The sequence below is a fragment of the Betta splendens genome, chromosome 9 (genome assembly GCF_900634795.4).
Source record: "Betta splendens chromosome 9, fBetSpl5.4, whole genome shotgun sequence".
Taxonomy (NCBI): Eukaryota; Metazoa; Chordata; class Actinopteri; order Anabantiformes; family Osphronemidae; genus Betta; species Betta splendens.
Genome location: NC_040889.2, coordinates 1,383,323 through 1,405,423, shown reverse-complemented (window position 1 = coordinate 1,405,423; position 22,101 = coordinate 1,383,323). Strand labels below are relative to the sequence as shown.

Below are 22,101 nucleotides of genomic sequence, written 5' to 3'. Positions count from 1 at the left end.
CTGTCTGCTCTCTGTCTCTCACCTTCCCTCAACATTGATCCCGCCTGAGGATTTATGAAGCCCAGGGGCTGATACCCAGCTAAATTATATGGACGGGGCAAAGCTGGACCGAGCACCTATCCATCTTCCCCACTCAACTCAGGGCCGAACACAAAGGGGACACTTTTTCACTTTTCCAGCAGGGAACTGTTGGGTTCTGTCAGAGCTACAAATCACCCAAGGGGACAGAGTGGAAGTGTTCGCACAAGCTGGGCTTGAACTTGACATCAGTGGCAGCGGACTGGATGTTCTCCCAGCATGCAACGTGCCTCTAAGTGCGCGACAGATGGCCACTAAAGCTGAACAGGGCAGACAGTCGTTTTGTCATCCATACACAGAATGTGTTCTAACTACATCCACAACTGCTACAAAGCCTGAACCATGTGTCTATTACAGTAACAACAAAGCAACCGAAGCCTAAAACATATGAGCCATATGAGCATACTGTACATCAGCAGGTCAGCTGTATTGACTGAGCCTGCAGCTGGATGGTGCTGTTTGAGTGTGAGCACACTGTAGTGAACAGGAGAGAAAGCCATAGAGAGCATCGCCAGTCTGGGCCTCTGAGTTCAAACATCTCAAGGTTTGCTGACGCGTCGTCTGGCCCTGCCGGGCCCAAGACAGCTCTGGCTCCAGGGTTTCACACACCTATATGCCACATTCTCAAACTGCCTAACACTCATTTCACAGACCCACGCACAGTCTCCACGAAAGCACACACACAAAATACAGAGACAGCGTTATACGCTTTATAAAAGCACGCTCACACCACATCACATCACATCACACAAGGTGCCTGGGTCCTGCTGGTTCCATCGCTATCACATGACTTGCGTTTCCTCGAGAGCAGGTGTCACAGGTGAGTTTTGGCCCGAGAAGGGCAGTGCTCCCCTGCTCCCATTCTTTTCAAATAGGGAGAGCAGTCAGATGGTACAGAGCTTTTATTGTCTCTTTTTATACTGTAGGTATATGTAGCTCTACAGTACTCTATTGTACAAACACCACAGCAGTGGAGTTGTACTGAGTTAAGGACCAATCTGTGAAGGAAATTGAAAGTTATAGCATCTTGCTGTGGTAAAGCTGATTTAAAAAATAAATAAATAAAAAGGTGAACATGATAGTTCCTGTACAGTAGCAGCTGGATGTGTGATTGCGACATCTGAGTCAGCCTGGACATTTACTGACATCATTGTACCATGCCTCTACTAGAAACTCTGAGTAATGTTCATTAGGGTGATTTTCATGTCATCATCATTAAAAACAAACACCATATTAAACCTATGTGCAAACAAGTGAGTGTATTCTAATAGTCAGTTAATTTAGACCAATTTTAAACATGTTTTCTGGTGCTGCTGCTGCGTTGCTATGGAGAAAACTGCAGTCAAAAGCCAGGGAATGTTTTTGTCTACAGATACATCAAAAACTTCAACCTGCCAATTTTGCCTTTCTTTGCAGAGATTGTGTTCTCATAGTGTCTATATGGACTTCTTCTGGAACTCCACTCTAGCTTCCTCCCACAGACATGCATTTAGGTTAATTAGAGACTCTGAATTGCCCATAGCCCATTTGAATGGCTGTCTGTTTCTATATATCAGCCCTGTCGAGTTTGGTCAGTGACGCCTTCCACTGTCTCTAGTGCCACTGGGACCTACGAGGAAAAGTGGTTTGGATGATGAATGCTTCATTTGAGTTTTTACATGCGTTAACATTTTGAAGTTGCTCCTTGAGAGTTTGTCACTCCTGATTCAGTCAGTATTATTGATCTAATAGAGATATACAAAATGGCTTTAGTTTCCTCTTTGTAATTTATCTGGAATATTATCAAATTAAAATGTAGTGCTGTCAAAACTTGTTTAGCTTAAATTGTGTTTCGTTTACTACACTGTTATTCATTAAGGAATTCCAAACTCACAGTTGCAGTGTCGTGCATTTATTCCCGCAGCAGCAGGGTAAAAATTTCACAGCTTCACAAAATTCACAACCCTGACCAGATTCCTCAGACACAATTTAAGACACAGGAATAACATGATGACGCCTAATAATGGGCCAATGACTTAACATGACCCTGTGTATGCCAGCAGAGACAGGCACAGTGAAGCTGCTCTAGTGCAATCAGTCTGTTGAAGTTTAAAAACCAACTTATATCCAGTGCGTTCACTGCAAACAATTCAATTCAAAGTCCAAAGTGAATAGAAACTGTGTTCAGCCTATGCTCTAGAGTATGCTTTTAACCACCTGCCTTCCATTAAACCTTTGCATGTTATAATATTCACATGATGAAAACCAACCTTTTAAACCCATGTACAAACAGGTTTTTGGGTGCTACTTGTTTTCAGTTGTCCATCCCCTCAAATGAGTCAGCTTGAACCCACAGTCAGACTCATCCAGTTTGTTTAGAGGAAGTCAAAATGCCATGACATTGCGCTTGGCCCACATAGACTTTCTTCCTACACCACCACCACCAATGTCAACAGTAGAGAGTCAGAAGAGGAGTAACACATGTCAAATCAACAACAAATGCCTGTTTGATGAGTGTCGGGTTTGGCTCTACATTACAGCACTGTACTCACAGAATTCTCGGTAAAGGGGGATCGTGCACACGCATGACCCTAATGATGGCCATGCAGGCTCATTGCACCGTCGTGCATTCACTGACCTTTGCAGGTTTTGCCGTCAGGCTGTAGGTTGAATCCCACGGTGCAGCTGCAGCGCACCCCTGTGGCAGTGTCTTTACATGTCCGGTCGCAGCCACCATTGTTCACAGCACAGGTCTCTGAAGATGATGGTACAAAGGCAGAGAGAGAGCAGTGTGGGGGGGGTGTTAAAGTGTGAACTTCCCGCACACGAGGCAAAGTAGGATGTAGCTATGTCAACACAAAGATGGACAAACATCATCACAACACTGTAGTTTTCATAAGCAGACAATTGAAGCGTGAAGATAAACACAATGTTCACACGCACAAAATTACTGAAGAATGTTTATAACTAAGAATCATTGCAGCAAGAGAAAAATACATGACACTGTGCTTATAACGGTGGATGAAGAGCCCAGTGTGGGTCCTGTTTCAAAAGGGGACGAGAAATCGGTTAACATACAACAAAAGGCAGTGTTAAGGTAGTTAAAAAAAGTAAATGGAAATGGAAAAACAGGGCAAGTGCTGTAAGACAAGAGCAGACTTGGCAGTTTGTGTGTGTGTTTGTTTTTTCCTCAAAAGGATAATGTTTTGGTGTATATGGTAAGGTTTACCCGGGATTGTGAATGCAGACAGAGCTGATCCCAAAACAAACAGCAGCTCACAGTAACTCTAGCTCACCTGCCCCGGCCGCAGTTCAGCAGATCTCAGCAGATCTCAGCAGATCTCAGCATGCCACATTCACAGCAGATAGAAAGACTGCAATTTGATTTGCTGTTTTAGAAAAATTACAGGACAAGAAGTATGGTACAATATCATGCTCGCAAAATGTGAATCTGCCAAGCATTCCTATTTAGAGGTCATGGTACTGTACAGTATTAGCATAAAGGCCCCACACAACATGGCCGACACCTTTTTCGACCAAAATACAGGAAAGTACAGTTGTTTGTGTTTCTTCATTCAACTCCAAACAAAATGAGCCTCACTGCCTCTTCCCGTAATCTTCGTTCTCTAGCTCGCCTGCGTTCATCTGTCAAAGCTTCATGCTCCTCATTCGTAATCCCTTTCATGTCTGACTTTCTGGAGACATTTCTGAGGCCAGATAGTTCAACTGTTTCAAATTCCAAGCTCTGTCTTGAATGAGGACGTTTAAAATAGGTTTAGGGAAAAGAGGCAGGGAGGAGAGGCACTCCATCACCCGGGCAGTCTGTCTGATAAGCCCTGTAGGGTATGACAGCAGACCCCTGCGTCCTCACTGCACCTCAGCATACAGGTCTGCACAGGTGGGGACAATCAATAACCCTTACATGCATGGCAAAGGTGCACGTGAGGCGGTTTGACGCATGTCTAGGTGCTGCTCAAAGGAGTGATTTATGCAGGGTTCAATCAGCCCCATTATTAGCCGGTGGTTAGCGCAGTCCTGCTCAGAGCCACTCTCTCCTGGCCCAGGCCCAACCACATCGCAGTCCAAGCCCATGAACACGCCTACATTAACTGATGGGCTGGACAAGACCCCCCACACCTTACTGTGCTATCTTTACCAAGCCTCTACGCTCATGCTGTATACAAGCATGCAGTTTCAGTATTACTGTCCTAACTTGGTTTGACCATGTGTGGGTGGGGGGTTACTGGAATCACTTGAATTTCAACACGCCTCAGTAAGTGTGGACTTATGAGATGATGCACAGTTTAAGGACGAGTTGAGTTGAGAGGGGAAGGAGGGAAGTGTGCACACTGTTTCCATGAGACAAGGACACGTGTTCTTTTCATTAAAGCCGCCAAGGGAGAGGACCATGTGCTCTGTGTAAACTCAAGTGTCGTGCCAAGTGGTTAACGTTTGCACTGGTATCGAAAGGCAAGAGGGGTATGATGACTGATTTCAGTGCTTAACAAGATGCTTGATTCTCCCTGATGGTCGTGAGCTGTCTCTCAGCATATCTGTGGAACAAAAGGCAGTGTGGCTACACCTACTGTGCACACATGCAGTTTTTTTACCTTCATTTGCCTGACAATGGTTTACTTGGACCCAGGGCTACGACCACATTCTGTCTTTTGACACTTTGTTCACATGTGTTTAGCACCTGTCTCCCATTCTAGTTCTTCAATCAATATGAATACCATAAAGCCTCACGCGATCACTATGACTCCTCGTCTCTCTTTTTCTTGTTGCTGTTTCTTTCCGTTTACATTTTCCCCACAGTGTGGCCCGTCCTCGTCTTAGCAGCATCCTTTGATTAGTGCCATTTCTGCCAGCGGGGGCAGAAGCAGGAATGCAAGTGTGTCAGAGGCAATAGACAAAGTGATGGCATGTCAAATCTAACATACTGATGCTGTCCAGGCTGTGCCAAAGTGGAGTGGCAGCCGTTGCTACTGTACACATTTATGTTCTAACTGGCTCTGATGCTAAATGTTCAAAATAATCTTAGCGTTCAGTAGTTATACAGAATTTGTATACAGGTCAGTCAATACCATGTACTGTACTATAAACTACTTAGTGCCACTAATGAGAAAATGTACAGAGGTACTGTACTATGATTGATTACAAAGGATAAAACCTGTGCTGTGTCATACAAGCTAAATACAGTATAAGCATGTCATACCTAACACAGGTCAAAAGTGCTACAGTACAATGTATGTTTAACAGTCAAGCCAACCTCAAAGGAATTTTGGCTGACCCCAGCAAATTTCTAATTATGTCACCAACTTTATTCCATGAATGGAAAATGTTTCTATCGCTGCTCCCTTGTGAGGTGAAATCAGAGAGATTTGTTGGCAGAGAGCTCCAATCATGAAAAAACCTGCAGACGTTTGAACTCCAGAGCTGGTTCAAGTCTGTAATGTCACAACAACATACAACAAACATGATTCTGATATAGTTGGGGGTTACTTCTTACTGAAATTAATGGAGGAATCATTTTAGCCTTGAAAAGCTTCTTGAATGACATTTTGAACTTTAGTAGCAATAAATAAATCCTGTTGCACTGACTTAATTTGACTGACAATTTTTACCAACGTTCAGAAATGTAAATTCATTTGTTGCTGGCGGGTTTCCCCATATGTTTACAGTGAGAAGTATAAGATGTAAAACACAGTTTCCAAAAATGATAGTGTGCAAAAGAGATTTGTATAAGTTACCTTTATGTAACATAATAGAAAGACATTCCAAACTGAGCTGTTACTGATCCTGAGAGTCCAAAACTTAGAATCGTTCAGTATAAATTGATGATATTGAGCCTTAGATAGAGTGCAATCTCCACATCCCCAAAATCTTCTTTTTCTGCAAAGTTGTGAAACTTAAAGTTCCTCTTTTTATACACGTTTGTGATACTGAGCTCTTAAAGTACATTAAGATCTTAGAAACATACAACTGTATAATTCAGTTTTTACCTTTGTATTTCATTCAGTTCAATATAATTGTTGATTGTTGATTACAATTTTTGATTGGCTACAATTAAACAGTTGCTTCATGTCATTTTATTTGTTGGATTTAGTTGACAAAGGTCTTTAACCTTACCTTTTACTTTAAAGCTTTTGTGGTGAATTTGTGATATATAAATAAAAGTGAACTGAATTGTTTTAGTGGAGGTGAAGAAAGTATTGGCTAGTAATAAAAATAACAAATAAACATACAATTTATTGCGTAATCTTTACTGGGAGAAAAGACAGAAGTAGGGACAAGCCCTCCTAAAAGCAAATTCTGCACTCCATTCTTCCAGGCCACACTGAAGGAGCCTACTAAAATAAAACTGGTATGGAAATTTGTCAGTGTGGAACATGATTTATCAATACAAAGTAAACACTTTGTTTGTACTGGACTCTGGATTTCTTATGTGTACCTGTGTCTTTAAAAAAAATAGGTTAAGTACAGAGGACACAGTAGAGGGTTAGAGAATAAGGTTTGGATTTTGGGTATAGATCTGAGCATCAGCATTGATCAGCTTCAGTACTTTATGCAGTGTATTTTGAAGGGGTAAAAAGGGGGTAAAAAAAACTACTATTAAAAAAATGAGCTATTAAAGAAAATAAGCATAATGATGCACTCATTTTCTTTATTAGCCATTACTTGGTATTCATGATACCTTAGGTAGGCATAAAAGGCCCAAAGATAAACAAGGAAAAACCACTGGGCACAAGCAAGTGCCGAGCAAGTTACCTTTGATCATGCTTCCGAGAATACATGGGCAACGTTTTTAAGGGGAATGAAATATTTGGAGTAAGGTGCAACTGAAAAGGTAAATGTTTTTCACTGGGAAAACTTTAGAGCCACCCAGAAATGTGGTAAGTAGCATTATGGGCGGAAGATTCAAAGGAAAACAGTTACCTCTTACTTCTTTTTCAGCACATAAGATATATTTGCAACAAAACTGTGACTGAGGGAGGCACCAAGAGGCTTACTGTACGAGAAAAGCACATGAACAAGGAATAATTAATAAAGACAGATATGGGCATATAGGAGAGGAGTAGAGTCTGGGATACAAGCACAAGCGCCATGGCAACACATAGAAAGAGGAAGAAAAGAGTTACCCATAAGTAGCCGCCGTTTCACCCGCTTGTCCACATCAGCTAGTGACGTGGCATTGAACTCAGAGCTCTCAATTGCAGCCTCATCTTTCTCTAAAACACAAGTGACAAGGGGACAAACAGTGAGCAGCAGGTTAATGAGAAGCCCAAATGACCAGACCTTCAGCCCCTCTTGGCGTTTGAGCAAAAAAAAATTTAAAAAGATAAAACTAAAGCCAAGAAGCAAGAAGCGATGAAGAAGCGCCAAAAATCCCTACGAGAGTGTTAATCCCCAAACAAATGGCAAATCCCTCAGAGCTAATCAAAAGAAGAAGAAAAAAGATGAGAATGATCAGTATCAATGTGTAGAGAAGCCAAGGGGAGGGAAGGATGCTCAGGGCTTACATAGGAGAAATGTTAAAAAGGATATGGGTGTAAGGTTTTGGGGATGGCATAGGGTTGAGGTGAAAGGGGCATTTTAAAAAGCTTCTGTCTTCCATATAAAATAGCCACAGTTTGTCAGCAATGATTCCCTCACATTAGGATGGAGGAGGAGGACAAGAATGAGAGGAAGGGAAGGATACAAGTCCAACATTTATTTAACCTTAAATGAAGACAGAGGAGACATACAGGAGTTGATGATGACTAGAAATCAGAAAGTTGGGTGCAGAGGAAGATGACAGGTTGGACAAACAGCAGGGCTAAGACAAATCTATCCAACAATAGGATGATGAACAGTGGGAAAATAGAGAGACAGAAAGAATAGTCCCAGTCCCATCATAGGCTACGATGAGAGAAGTAGAGAGGGGAGGGAGAGGCGCACACGCTGAGAAATGGGGATTGGAGGAGGGCATGCAGAGAGTCAAAAAAGCAGGAGAGGGTATTCTGGGGGCAGCGCTGGTTGCCTGTTTGTCTATGGAACATATCACAACTGGCTTTAACAGTCAACGCTGAAAGAATGAGGCTCCCAAAGCTGGGCAGTGGGTGGAGAGGGGGTTAGCAGGCGGTGGCTGTTAGGATGGCATGTGCTACAGTGCTGGCTGCGACAGGAAAGTGGTCTTTCCCTGGGCCTGAATCATTAGCATCTCTCTTAGAATTGGCGCCACTTGCTGCAAAAGGACCAGCCTTTAATGTACAGACCGATGCGTATTTGGACGTGGGAGGAGATGGGGTTAATTAACATCCCTTTCCATTCTCTAGCTCTCTCCGGTGAAGGCACTAGGCGGACAAAGTGGAGGACTCTGAAGCACACTCGGGGATGAAAAGAAGACTTGTCTACAACACTAAGTGAGTTTGTGTGCGATTGTTGAAAGCCTGCGAATACCAGTGTGCATGCTTTTCAGCGTCTGCTTGCTTGAGCGTGTGAAAAAAAAAACACGCTGTCAGAGCGGAAGATCAAAGATGTGTGTGTGTGTGTGTGTGTGTGTGTGTGTGTGTGTGTGTGTGTGTGTGTGTGTGTGTGTGTGTGTGGATGCTTAAGATGAGGTGAGAAGGGGTGGGAAGAGAGGAGTCCCAGCCACTTGCTCCTAAAGACTATGGGACTGAACGGCGGAGGCCCGCTGAGAGGGGAGTGTTTTAGAGAGCCAGACCTACAAAGGACGCAGAAAACAGATGGACTGGAGGTTGCTAAAAGCAACAACAATAAAAATATTCTTCAATTTTTAAAGACAAAATCGGGGGGAAATGAAATATAAAAATGTAGAAAACAGAAATAGGAAACTCTACAAACAGTTCCGGCTCTCCCATGCAGCTGGGCAAGCAGACAAACAAGGACGACAGGAAGATTAGTGAGAGGCAGCGGCAGACAAATGGACGCCGTGGCATGTGTGAGTGGACACATGCAGCAGGAATGGTAAGTTATAAGACTGAAAAAGTGGGCAAGTGCATGTCCCTGTCGTTCTGTAAAGTGTGTGTGGAGCAAGAACAGACGCTGATGGATGATGATGAGGAAGACATAAAGGTCATGTTGGCGTTGGCAGGTTTTTGGGGTTTTGGTGAGTCAGTCCATTTTTTTTGTGTGGGATCTGATGATAAGGGTTGGAGGATGAAGGCGTAATTAGAGATTAGGTTTGCTGTCATAGGACATTCACCTAAGATCAGGCTGCAATTGAGACGTCTCTTTTCCACCACAGAGGCTAACGTGCGGTTCCCCGCCCCCACCCCACCACTCAGAATCACTCTTTCCTTATTCCAACCTGATTTTCCTTTCAGCATGATGCTCAGACAAGACAGGCAATCAGGTACTATCACCAGACAAGCAGGAGGCGCGGGAGAGAGGAGAAGAAAGAAAGAAACGGAGGGACAGTGTTACATAAAGAGAATAAGAACAGGCGGGGGTAGTGGGGTTTCAAGGTGGGCCCATAGAGCTGTTGGGTGACTCGGGCCACAGACAAAGGGGTCTCTTCTCTTGTCAAAAGGAGACAGAGCGACAAGACAAAGAGAAAGGACATACACAAGACACTGGGGGAGGAGGAAAAATAAGAGTGATAGAGGAGGGTTCTCGCTCGCTCCCTCTCGTTTGTGTCCTCTTCCACAACACTTTCCTTGGCGGCGTCCTTCACGTCTTGTCAGCGCAACTGAAAAGAAAAACGTTACTGGCAAGCAAAATATCACACTGATGACAAGCAGCCCAGCAATCTGCTTAAGTAAGTGAGAGACAGGTCGAAAAACAAAGAGAGACAGAGAGAGAGAGTAAAGACCGATATGAGATCATTGTTATCTTTGCGTCTGTGTATTAACATCTTTTGACATCTAAGGCCTCTCACTTCAACATCGCAGATGGGAAATCTGTATCTCTACTCGTGCAGGTGGTTATAATCTCCCTGCTTTACAGGCAACAAATCACACTTACACTTTTTACGCACGGAAAAGTTTACTTGATTTTTTTTATTTGCTTCATTAAGTTTTACACTGCCCAATTACAAATGAACCACAACTCGTAAACAAGAGACTCACGGACTCCCAAGGAGCTTGTTAATTGGATAGAGATGTAGTGACCTGTTGTTCTGCCAGGCTAGAGATCCTGGCAGTGGGGGAAAGTTCTGATTCCAAGCGCGGAACCTTTAGCAACAACTTTCTTTGGGGAGTTCTGCCTAGAATTAACAGCTACAAACACATTTTCTGGAGTTCACATCAATTCTTGGAAAAGGAAAAGCCCAGACTGTGGTTTGGTAATATTCTGAGTGTGGAGTGATTTCTGGCTACCGGATGTGAACTTCCATCTTAATATACTCATAACTCCTTTCCAATTTTTTGGAAGGGTTTCTCTGGTTCTTTTGAACAAATAGCACATTATTTTTGTGTTTTTCAGCCACCTTAATTCAAAAGTCACTGTTGTCACCTATCCCTATGTAAATAAGCTCTGTGTATGACTACATTACATGTGTTTGTAAGTATGTAAGAATGGTACATTTCAAGCCTAGCTTTAGGAAAATATCCCTCCACAAACAACCAAATCAATCATATCAATCACATGCATGTCTGTGCTCCTTTAATTTGTTCTGGTGTACTGAACAACTCAAATAGACATATAAAAACATAACAACTTACAGTACACAGAAATCCAACATTATTCCACACTTTAAGACACAGTGAAACTTTTTTTTTTTAGTTCGATCTAAGTTAGATTATTAATTTATTTTGGATTACAGCGTTATCCTGTCTGCTCCTTCTGCTGCAACTGGACATAGTCAATCGCATGTCATTTCGATTCAGCTGAGAAAGTCAGGTCTTGTGAATCATTTTGGTTACCAATGGCAATCTAAGGCTGTAGCACTGCTTCATAAACTGCACTGGTTCAGTTTTGTCTGGTTACATTTACGAATGACAGCATAGTTATTTTTGTTTGTCTATAATAAATTATAATATATGTAATTTACTCGCTTAACTAATGCCTGATATTACAGTATTCAGGTTAGCACATAGTGTTACCATTATCCGTGCTAGACGGATACTACTTTGTAACCTTAGTGTGGGTGTGTATGTGATCATCACTTACCAATGCAGGTCTTGCTGTCCGAGTGCAGGGCATATTTCTGATGGCAGGCGCACACCGGCCCTGTCTCTGTGTCTTCGCATATGTGCTGGCAACCTCCATTTCCATAGTTACAAGTCACTGAAGGCAATACACACCTTTTTAATCTTTGTACAGTACAGTAAAGCAGCATCATTACATAAATATTTGGTTTCTCTAATTTTTAATTTTCAGCACAGTGAATGAAAGCTACATGTTTAGTTCCAGATTCAACATGGTATAAAATTCTATTATATTCTGTTAAAATACTAATAATATTTGCAAATCGTCCATAATTTATTAAACAGGTAGGTTTTAAATAGATTGGTTTGTTGTACTGTCTCTGTAATCTCTGGGTTGTAAAGTAATTTGAGATAGATTGATTGAGATTGATTGAGATAACTTTTGTCGTGGTAATTTGGCGCTATATAAATAAAATTGAATTAAACTGAATTTAAACTTTTTTTAAAACTACCTAGCAAAAATTAAAGGCAACAACTAAAGCATTTTTAATACGCTTGACTTAACTTATCAACTCATCATAGCCAATATTGCAAATGAAAAAGAGATACGAAAGGGTAGAGAGAAAGGTGTAAAGTGAGGGAAGCAAAGGGAAAATGAAGGAGAGGGGGAAGATGTCCTTGTGCGTGCGTGGAGGTGTTGTCGACTGCTCGTTTATGGCCGACCTGTGCCGTTACGCTCAACAGCCCGACCAGGCACTAGATCCCTTGCTGCTACTGAAATATTACCACAGCAGGGGACACATTAGAGCCTTTCACAGTCTTTACACTCTTGCTGTCTGGACAAAACACGACGTGTTGCCAAACAAAGTGTAACTAAAAGCTTATTTTTCACCCTCCTGTAACACAGCAGCCTCAAATTCCATGGCTGCAGGCGGTCGGCGAGAAGAGTGAGAAACAAGGATGTAGTAGCTGCAAGAAAGTGGGGTGATGTGTGCGTGCGTGCGTGCGTGCGTGCGTGCGTGCGTGCGTGCGTGCGTGCGTGCGTGCGTGCGTGTCTACTGGATCCTTCAGCTTGGCTTATAATGCCTAATTGATCATGGTATTAAATGTCCACCCTAACATTTTACCACTGACGGCCCATTGGAACATTGCTATTACAGATGTTTATTACAGGAATAGTTTTGCTCCTTCACTCGATAAAAAAGTCCATAAAACGCAGTGTTAATACCATGTGACTTGGAAAATAATGTGACAGGTCAACTGGGTAGACGAAGAAGATTGACTTAATTCAACAAACAAAAACAATAAGAATGAGGAGCAATTTGAAGGTACAGTCACTCCCTGCTGTGACAGTGCTGTGACGTGGTACACCGTAGTGCCATTGAAGTCAGGTGTGATACGTACATGTGCAGTCTTTCTGGTTTTTCGCCAGCTCAAAGCCAGGGCGGCACTCACAGGACACCCCGCCTTTGCCCGGCGCTTCTCTGCAGATGTGGGCACAGCCGTGGTCCTTGTTCATGCAGTTCATCCCATCTATGCAGAGGACAGTAAAAGAGGGACAGAGGAACTTTAGAGATATAACAGAGCATTTGTCAGCTTGTACTGACTACGCTTCATCTGCACCGGTGACCAAGATTTTACTGCTACAAAAGTTGTGCCAGCTGCAGCATCCATGTCTTTAAGCCCCTTCGTCTTCTGAGCCTTCCTACCCTAATTCTGTGGAAATAATATTCTGTCTGAACTAGGTCAGTGTTGAAATCTTCATCAGTGGAGAGAGGAACTGGGGGAGGAAAAAAGGAGGTGGAGGACAGAGGGCCAGTGCTCTCCAGAGAGGCAAGGAGGGAGGGAGAAGCCGGCCAAAGATATCAGAAAGCTCTGGGAAGAACGGGAAAAGTTAGTTTAGGAGTGCGCAGTCGTCTCATGGCACAATCAGATGTCTTCACTTACAAAAGATGCTTTCTTCCACAAAGCTTGAGTATTTGAACTTTCACCTTAAGCACCTTAGAAGGAAACAGCTTTTTGGTTTTCCTCCTACACTGGCTTCTACAGTATTTTTCACCAACATTTACAAAGTACATTCACGAACTCATCTACTGGATCAGACAGAAACACAGATGCGAGACTCCATTGTCCAAAACTACAACATTACATACAGAAGATTGGCTTTTTAGAACTTTATAAAACAAGTATGATGTACTGTACTGTATATAATGCAAATAATACAAAAGAAAAGACATAATTTTCAGATACTTTTCTCATTACCGACCGAATTTGCTAGTTATAAAGGCATTTCAAGACATTTAAATGAATCTATATACCTATATACAAATACATGTGTATACTTTTATATACATAAAAGACTTAACTTAGTATCCTTAATCTGTATCTGTATTTAACTTGATGTGCTTTACTGTGGCACTGTAGCACCCACCATACTTCACACTAGACCTGCTTCGATCACACACCCCTTCCCTTGTGCATGTAGTGAATGATGTCCCTTCATGGGGCTCAAGTGCACTTTAGTACCTCATTAGGGAGCTGTTTTTTTTTTCAAGAGAGTCCTCTTCACAGACAAAAGATCCTTTCTTAAACACTGCCATTCTAGGCGGCAGCGTTCCATAAAGGCCAAAATCAAAGGAAGCAGATGTTTTGAAGAAAAATGTACATTAAAAACAGAAATAATTCACTGTTGAAAAGTTCAAGAAAAATTATCTCCAGTTTTCAATAAACATAGGCAGGTTCTGATGCACAGTTTTACATGGGCCATTTACAGGCCTTCAAACTAGTAGTGTAACCCAACCAGGGACTAAAACTAAACTAACTAAATACTATTAAACCTCATAGCTACAATCAATTTAAATCTGGAGGAGATCAAATAAACTGAGACACAGGGAGATGTGTGGACACTCATCACAACAGAAGCAAAAAACAGCAAACAAAGGAGCAGCCAAAACCCACGTTGGAGGAAACAAGCGGCAAAGTCTGTGGTTCACTTGTCAGACTGGAAGGACACAAACTGGTCCCTCCATGTGAATTTAAGTAGATATAGAGCTTGGTTTCAGTGTCAGGGCTGACCTAATGCTCAAACTTAAAAAGGCCACTTCAATCAACACATTACATACATACATTTATTAAACAGGGTTAGTACAGTTTTCTCCTCCAAATTTACTACTACAAGCTCCACTGTATCATATTAGTGTTCCTATAAGTCTATGAACATATTTTGGTGAATCTTATAGGTATTAATGAAAGGCTTATTAAATTAAAGCCAATATCATAACATAACAGCAACAGATGCAGGTAGGGCAGCGACAGTATACAAAGGTGGTAAAGGTGGCACCAACCCTAAGTGTAATGAGATGATATAAAACACCCAGTACTCGACTGAATATCATTAGAGCGTTCTACAGTGTTCTGAAAAATAAGGCTTTGAGTGGCTATAATTATGAATGAACAAAATCAAGATAATAAAGGATGACTTATTAGCTCATTAGAGGATACTTAAAAATGAAATCCAAGGACTATTGCTACTGAGACCAACTGCATTACATTGCAAATAAAACATCAACGTCACTAGGATCAGCCTTTACGCCAGCAGGGTGGCGTTACAGTGCCAGTGGTCATCATTTAAAAAGGAAAAGCTGTAGAAGACATAGAACCACAAAACAAAGTGTGAAAAAGCAGCCCATTTAAACCATTCGTAACTGTGCTTAATGAACAATCGAAGTAAAAAAGGTGTGAAAGACGCCTAGTCGATCTTTTGGACAGCAGTTTGCAGAGGAAATGTTTGCGCCAACCTTATACCAACATAATCATACCCCATACAAACAAAAGTCATCGGCTGAATAAAGTTGACATCCAATTCTATTTAAAGAGTAAACTGAACCTCATGTATAATCAGTGGTTAGTTTTTTAATTGGTCCCTCGCTAATAACCCTCCCCAATCTTTTAAAAAGGGGAAACAATAAAAAACAAGAACAAAAACATCAGTTTCAGCCAGAACAGCAGTGTTCTACTGGCACAGGCACAGATTTCACACTGAAAGCAAGCAACACTGATGTTGTTAGTAATGGTCCAATGGCCCAATATTAGCTAGCTAAATTCTACTGACTGATGGTGAATGATACTTTGTAGCTAGATGCAAAATACAGTTCTCAAAATAAAATATAATCCAGAGGACGATGCTAAATCTACAGTATGTTAGTATTAATTGTGGTGTCACCTTTGACTTCAATTTTTCATTTAGCAAAAGAAAGAAAGGTAAAGTTCCTTCTTTCCAGCTGTACAGCTCTGTTTAGATTGGGGAGGTCAGCAGGTTTAGGACTACTGAATCTCCTCACCAGAAGCCCCAGCAGGGCCAGATAAAACACCAAGACCTGTCTTTATACCCTGGTAAGAGCCCTCAGGACACAGCCTGTCTCACCTCTCTGGCTTTTATTATTCTCGTGTCTATCTTACTCTTTCACTCTCCATGCCTTTCTGTCTGTCCAGCTCTTCACACATCGCTCTCCCTCTCTCAGGAGCTCAGACTCTAGACGAGGTCCAAGCATATCACAACCATGTTTTTACAACCTGAGAGTTACATCCCAAAGCCCCCAGAAGTCTGACTGGCAGAGTTTGATGAAGACAGAAAAGGGGGGGTTGGGTGAAGTGAAAGACAGAATGGATAGATGAGGAGAAGACAGGAATGCAAAGGAGAAAGGCTGACAGAGCCTCTCAGTTGCTCTCCTGTCTAGTTCCTCTGAGACTGATGAGGAATGAGGTGATGCTGAGCACAGCTCTATTGACCTGGGCTTATCACTGGGGACAGAAAGAGTTCACTGTTTAAGTCAGCAGTGAATATGCGATTTGATGTTAGCTTTTACAGATGTCCTATATTACTAACCCTTAACTCACACAAACTAGACCTGACAATTTTCAAAATCTTGCATCCTGTAGCTTAAAGTAAAATTGTTTTACTTCAAAATTGTTGCTAAGTACATGTAATAGTACACCCACATAAACACAGCCTCGTGTGTTTGCAATGTGGAGTTGATGTATGTTTGTGTTATTCCTGCATTGCTAAATATACCTTCTAGTTGTGAACTTAAAATAATTGCTGATGGATTTAGACTTTGCCCAATATCCCTGTTATATGTTCTTTTTTTTGTTAATTTAAAAAAAATGTTGTACAGCACTTCTATCGAGTTCATGATGATCAGGTCTCTGCTGAACTGTACCAGACTTGGAAATACACATTACCAAGTTTTAAAGGTTTTAATCTACTCCGTTCTCTTCAATCTTCATTCCTTAAAGTAAAAACTACCTATTTTCCAAGTTTTGATTAATGCATTAATGCAGAATCTGACATGTGTATACTATAGCACCGTAGAACAACCTGCATTTAAATCTGGATGAATATGAAAACTGTAGAAGATGGGCTAGTTACTAAAGAGTACTACATAAATGATGAAGTGGGAGAAACAAGTATTGCAGCAAAAAGTTAACTAAAAAATCCCCATGCGACAGCGAACCCCCACCCCCACTTTCAATTTTCTCCCTATGATTTGGTAAATGCCATTTTAATTGAAATCTGTCAAGCACTGACTGTGTGTCTCGCTGCTGTGTCCCAAACACACTGCTAAAGGTGCTAAGCCATGAATTTCAATGAGAGTCTTTCTTCAGCAGTCTGCATTGACGTCCTTTAAATAAGGACGGTGCCTCACTAATAACCCTCCCCAATCTTTTCTTTACACAGTACAAGGAAGCAAGCCCCCCCCCACACACACACGAGGGACTGAGAAGGGTAATAGAAACAAATTTGCATGTCACGTTAGCAGGACTGCTAGCATTGTTAATAATATGATTGAGACACAGGTACATCATTGTTGGGGAAAAAAAGTTTGTAAGAAACTACAACACCTGCACATCTCTAAAACTGCCATCTCACTTCTCTCATTTTTCTACAGCAACCTCCACTGCCTGTAAGAACGTGTGCTAATAGTTTTTCAGGATGCATAAAAGGAAATTTGAAACTGCAGCCAGTATGCAGAGGTTGGTTCAACGATCCTACTGTACCTGGGTTTAAGTTAAGTTAACATCAGTTTTCTCATGTCAATCAGCCAGAAAATCCTGACATGGGCAGTACTTTGGAGTGAACTTGCAAGTTGATGGTTTTTCCACAAGTAAATTATGCTGACATTTGATCTCATCTTTACCATATCCACAAATATAGTAAGAATACACTTTCAGTGTTTCCAAGTTGATAAAACAGAGTCATGAACTTTGAAATACTGGGCTTCTCATGCCACTAAACACCAGCTTGGCTCAAGTGTCCGCAAACCTGACCACCAATCAATGAGAAGAGAATGGAAGTGTGGTTTACAGCTCGACCTTTGACACAAACTGTGCTATTCAACAGAGTAGATGTTTTCATGCCACTGTACATCACATTTAGATACAAACAATGAATGACAATGTATTTTATATATATATTATTACATATTCGAATATGTAGCATTGGATAGCATTGGATGTAAACCTGAGAGTAAAACTGATTAACCAACAATACAATGTGTGCTCTAGCTCTAATGTTATAACTGGTGGCCAAATATGCACTGCAGGGGATTAGATGTCTAAAGAAACACTGGTGGTGTCTTGTATTCAAGAGTCAAAATATTTTATACAAAGTATACATAATGTGTTTCCTGTAAGTATGACAATCCTCCACAAGCAATATGTAAGCACTCAATACCTACAGTACAGTATGACAACACAAGGAGGCCAGGGAGTATGCAAAGCAAAGTTTACTGTGCCATTTTGGCAGAATCCAAGAATTAATATGTTAAGACGGGAAGCACTTGGAAGTCCAATTGACTTGAAGTAGTCTGAAGAAAGGACAATGTATCCTCACGACTTCCTGTTTGAAGGATTAGTACATGCTAGATTCCTGAGGCGGAAAATTATGACACAGAAGGAGGCTTTTGGATGTGTGTGTGTGTGTGTGTGTGTGTGTGTGTGTGTGTGTGTGTGTGTGTGTATGTGTGTGTGTGTGTGTGTGTGTGTGTGTGTGTGCGCATTCAGGTCCACTCCCCATGTTTGCTACTGAATGGCAGCTCCAGACCAGGTCAGCTCCACACCCTAGCATTAAACATTTCCACTGACCAAAGACAAACTCAGACCTAAAAATATCTTCTAATGGGAGAATGAGCAGAATTTCCACCTTCTACATTCCACTCACAGGTAAACAACTCCTGTTCACCTCATATAGATGGAGAAAAAAAACATGTTTAAATATTATTACAGTATGTGAGTTTTAACAACTTGTAATGTATAAGCAACAACACAGTGATGAAATGATTAGTTACTTTCAGCTGGTCTGGTGTTTATGTATATGGAAGATCTTGTATATGTAACAGATCTATGCTGCTTTGAGGTAAAAGCTCACAGCTAAAGACTCTGTCATACAAGTGAAGCAGCCTGAAGGCAAATATTCTACACAAACGCTTAGCAGAAGCACAGTGGTGGATTTGTATGAAAAAAAAAAAAACAAATCAAGGGAAAAGGGGTCAAACTTTCTACAAGTGTTCAAGCGCACAAAAAACACCTAATCTAGGAAGCCAGTCAAGATCAAACGATTTGCACATTTCCTTATTTAAGTAAAGATCAATTAGTGTGTCATGGATTGGCAAGACTTAATATCTCAAGTCTCAATGAAATCCATGATTCAATGTATGAGGTTGACCTCGGAATGGATCAGAAGGAAGGAAGTAAAAGTGCTGAAGTGGCCTATTCAAAGGGAGGAATTGATTATTTATTAATAAATACAGATGGAGCCCCAGTGTACAGTGGATGTGTAAGAGACAGGTAAAGTGTTTGTAATGAATGATAACAACTCCCTGTACTAGCTCCCACGTGCCTCTGATTTTCAGCTCATTGATATTGTATTTGCTCAATATTATATTACATATTACAGAAGCTCAATATTCAGTTTTTTTCGCCAATAGCAAGAATGTGAGTTGCAGCATAGTAATCTGTGTTTAATTATTTGTTACAATAGAATCTGTTGTACACCAGGAGAACAGGTAGGCCTCTACAAAACAGAATCAGTTTAAAAGAAATAACATTATTCACTTGTAAGATCTGTATATTTATCTAGACTTGCCAATATTTGTACTAGATACAGTGCCGTTTTTGACATGAACTGACTTGACTTGAACTCCTGACAATGTCTAGACAGCCAGGGATTGCCCCGAGAACAGCTGTTCCCTGGTTATAACCTGCAGCAGGCAGCAGACACAAGTGTACACTGAGACAACATTTACAACATGATTCAAAATTAGCTGCAGTTGTCCTGTAAAGTCCAGCGTGTTATGTTAATCGTCACAGCTACATTTGGCTTTACTTGAGCAAGTTCACTTAAGTGACAAAAGTAGCCTGCATGTTCACTTACCTACATGTTATACCACCATGCATCCAACAGCCGCCTTCAGTAACTCACTGCTATTAAATAAATGCTTTGAGGAGGTGTTGATGGGCCACTTTCCTCTTTTGCTGCCTCAGCTAATAAATTATACAATCACTGTTTGCCCCTCTGGCTTTATGCACGTACCCACAGTTCTGAAGAAAAAACTGAAACATTCTACTTTATAATTATAATATTTGTACAGTTATCGTTTCAGAAATCAAGTCATAGACTCTTGCGACCGCACATTCCCTGGGAGTGCCAGGCTCGGTATTCGCATGTGTTTAAAAGTCCCAGCACCCAGCCAATTCCAAGTTTGCCAGGAACTTTTGGTGCTGAGCCCAGTGGAGAATTTACAAGCGTATTGTTTTCACTTTATTTGGCAGGACTTGCATTGTCTGAAAGGTGCAATTAATAAATCAGACATGGAGACAGGGCTGGTCAACTGAGGCATCGCCATAACATTGAATCTTGAAGCGCCTGCACTCCTGCTCCAGACAGCACTGAGCAAGATGTTCACCATTTGTATTAAATTACACTGTCACTAAAATCTGTTTGTGTGTTTTTACCAGGCTCCCTTCTTCAGTCTTCAAGTGTCTGACCACTTCGCTCGTTAGCCGTATAGTACTTGACCCATGTGGTCATACTGACATACTTTCCCCACATCATTATCCCACAGAGAACTTGATGCTGGGAGTGTTGTGATTGAGTCTTCTTAACTGCTGGAGGAGCTTTGTGTTTGGGTTGTGTCCTTTGTTTTGTCATGTGACTTCCCGTTTCAGTTTCTTTGTGCAATTAGTGTAATTGTGTTCACCTGTGTTTTTAGTTTAGTTTTTAAGTCCTAGTTTGTGTCCAGTCCTTTGTTGGTCCATTGAATCTCTGTTCATCGTGCTTCCTGTGTCAAAGTTTGTCCTGTGTGTGTCATGGTTGGTCTTGTTTGTGTTCTAAATTTAGTTTAAGTTATTTTCCTGCTCTGCAGTGATCCTTAGTTAGTTATCTAGGTATTCATGAATGTTCATTTGTGTTTCTATTTTGTCATCCTGCACATGCAGCGCCATTAGTTGTATTTCCCTCTGTGTTATATTTATTAAAAGGTTTATGATTCAGTCCTGTCTGTGGGTCGTCACATTTGGGTCCTCCCTCTTTCCAGGCTTTAGCAGCCTAGTTTCCCCGCTCATGTTGAGCGCGTCCAGTTCAGTTTTCCCCGGTACGTATCAGGGAGTTTGTAAGGCCAAGCTTTTGGCGTTGCCCTGTACAAACACGACACACAACAATGGAACAAACACTTGTTGCTAGGATTGATTATTCTCCAAGCGAGTGTCAGGCAGAAAGAAGCGGGTCACAAGCTAAAACTAACCATATGCAACTATCCAATGAACACTGTTTTGCAGTCTTACACAGGGAAAAGAGAGAGAAACTATTGTCTTTGCAATTATACTTAGCTACCAAAAAGTAAATAATGAAGCTGGTTGAGTGTCCAGCTTTCCTGCTGTAACAGTTAACTTTCCTTTGCTAACATGTTCAGTCAGATATAATTAAATATATATAGGAACAATTATAAGATTTTTTACTCTTTACTCCAGCTCTCAGCAGCTTGTTGGAGATGAGATAAGAATGTGGCTCAACGCGCAAGACCTGAATGTGTCAAACTAAAGAGGCTATTCAGTGATCACACTGCCACGTGTGTATAACCAGTCTCTAATTCAAATTACACAAAACAAAACAAAATGCTATCCTACCTTTCAAATGATAACCTTATCTGAAACTTCCACAAAAGTACAACATATTAACGGTTGAGCATAAGATCAGCAAAATAAAATGATCTGAACAGAGGACAGTATTATAAAGTACTCAGTGATGGTAAAGGTACATTGGGGTACTGAGGACAGCAAGTGAGACAGAGCAATGATAAATACTAAATCCTTCATAAACTATTTTCTAGGAACACTCCTGCCTCCTGTCCTGCCTCAAAGGTCTACAGAGAGTTTCTCTGACTTCATGACTTGATGTTTGCTCTGACGTGATGTCTTTCCAAACTATTTCTAACCGGTTCAGTTCACACACCAACGTTAAGGTATTCGGAGAGTAGAAGGCGCAGATTTTTCTAAGCAACTCCACATGGTTACTGTAACTAGGGCTGCAACTAACAATTATTTTGATAATTGATTAATCTAATTTCTAATTTTTTTTCGATTAATCGGAAAAAAATCTGGTGAAAAAATTTGAAGATATTATTATATTATTTACAAACCACCAGCTGATCTTTGTATGACTTGCAGGTTAACATTGTCTTTGTTTAATGTTTAATGCTCAAGAAATTAGGGTGCAGCCTCTCTTCTGCTGCCGCTTGTTTTGTTTTCTCCAGCATTTCGCCAGCAGCTGTGTTATTTTGCTGTCAAATGAGCAGCCCGACTAATAGATAACGGCAAACTATCATCGATAAATTTCCGTAATGGATATTATCGATTCGTCGATTTGGTGCTGCAGCCGTAACTGTAACTAACTGCCTTT

The 22,101-nt window shown here is 41.2% G+C and overlaps 1 protein-coding gene across 2 annotated transcripts in view; it reads right to left on the bottom strand.

Annotated features, from left to right (window-relative positions):
* scube1 (signal peptide, CUB domain, EGF-like 1) overlaps positions 1-22,101 on the bottom strand; it is a 63,587-nt gene that overhangs the window by 18,794 nt on the left and 22,692 nt on the right. The window contains exons 7-10 of one of the 2 annotated variants that reach the window (XM_055511313.1): positions 12,552-12,680; positions 11,170-11,286; positions 7,197-7,286; positions 2,696-2,812 (exon numbers count right to left, since the gene is read on the bottom strand). In XM_055511313.1, the coding sequence (XP_055367288.1) occupies positions 2,696-2,812; positions 7,197-7,286; positions 11,170-11,286; positions 12,552-12,680 (453 nt within the window). The remainder of the gene's footprint in view (positions 1-2,695; positions 2,813-7,196; positions 7,287-11,169; positions 11,287-12,551; positions 12,681-22,101) is intronic. The other variant, XM_029164265.3, reaches the window with a different exon arrangement.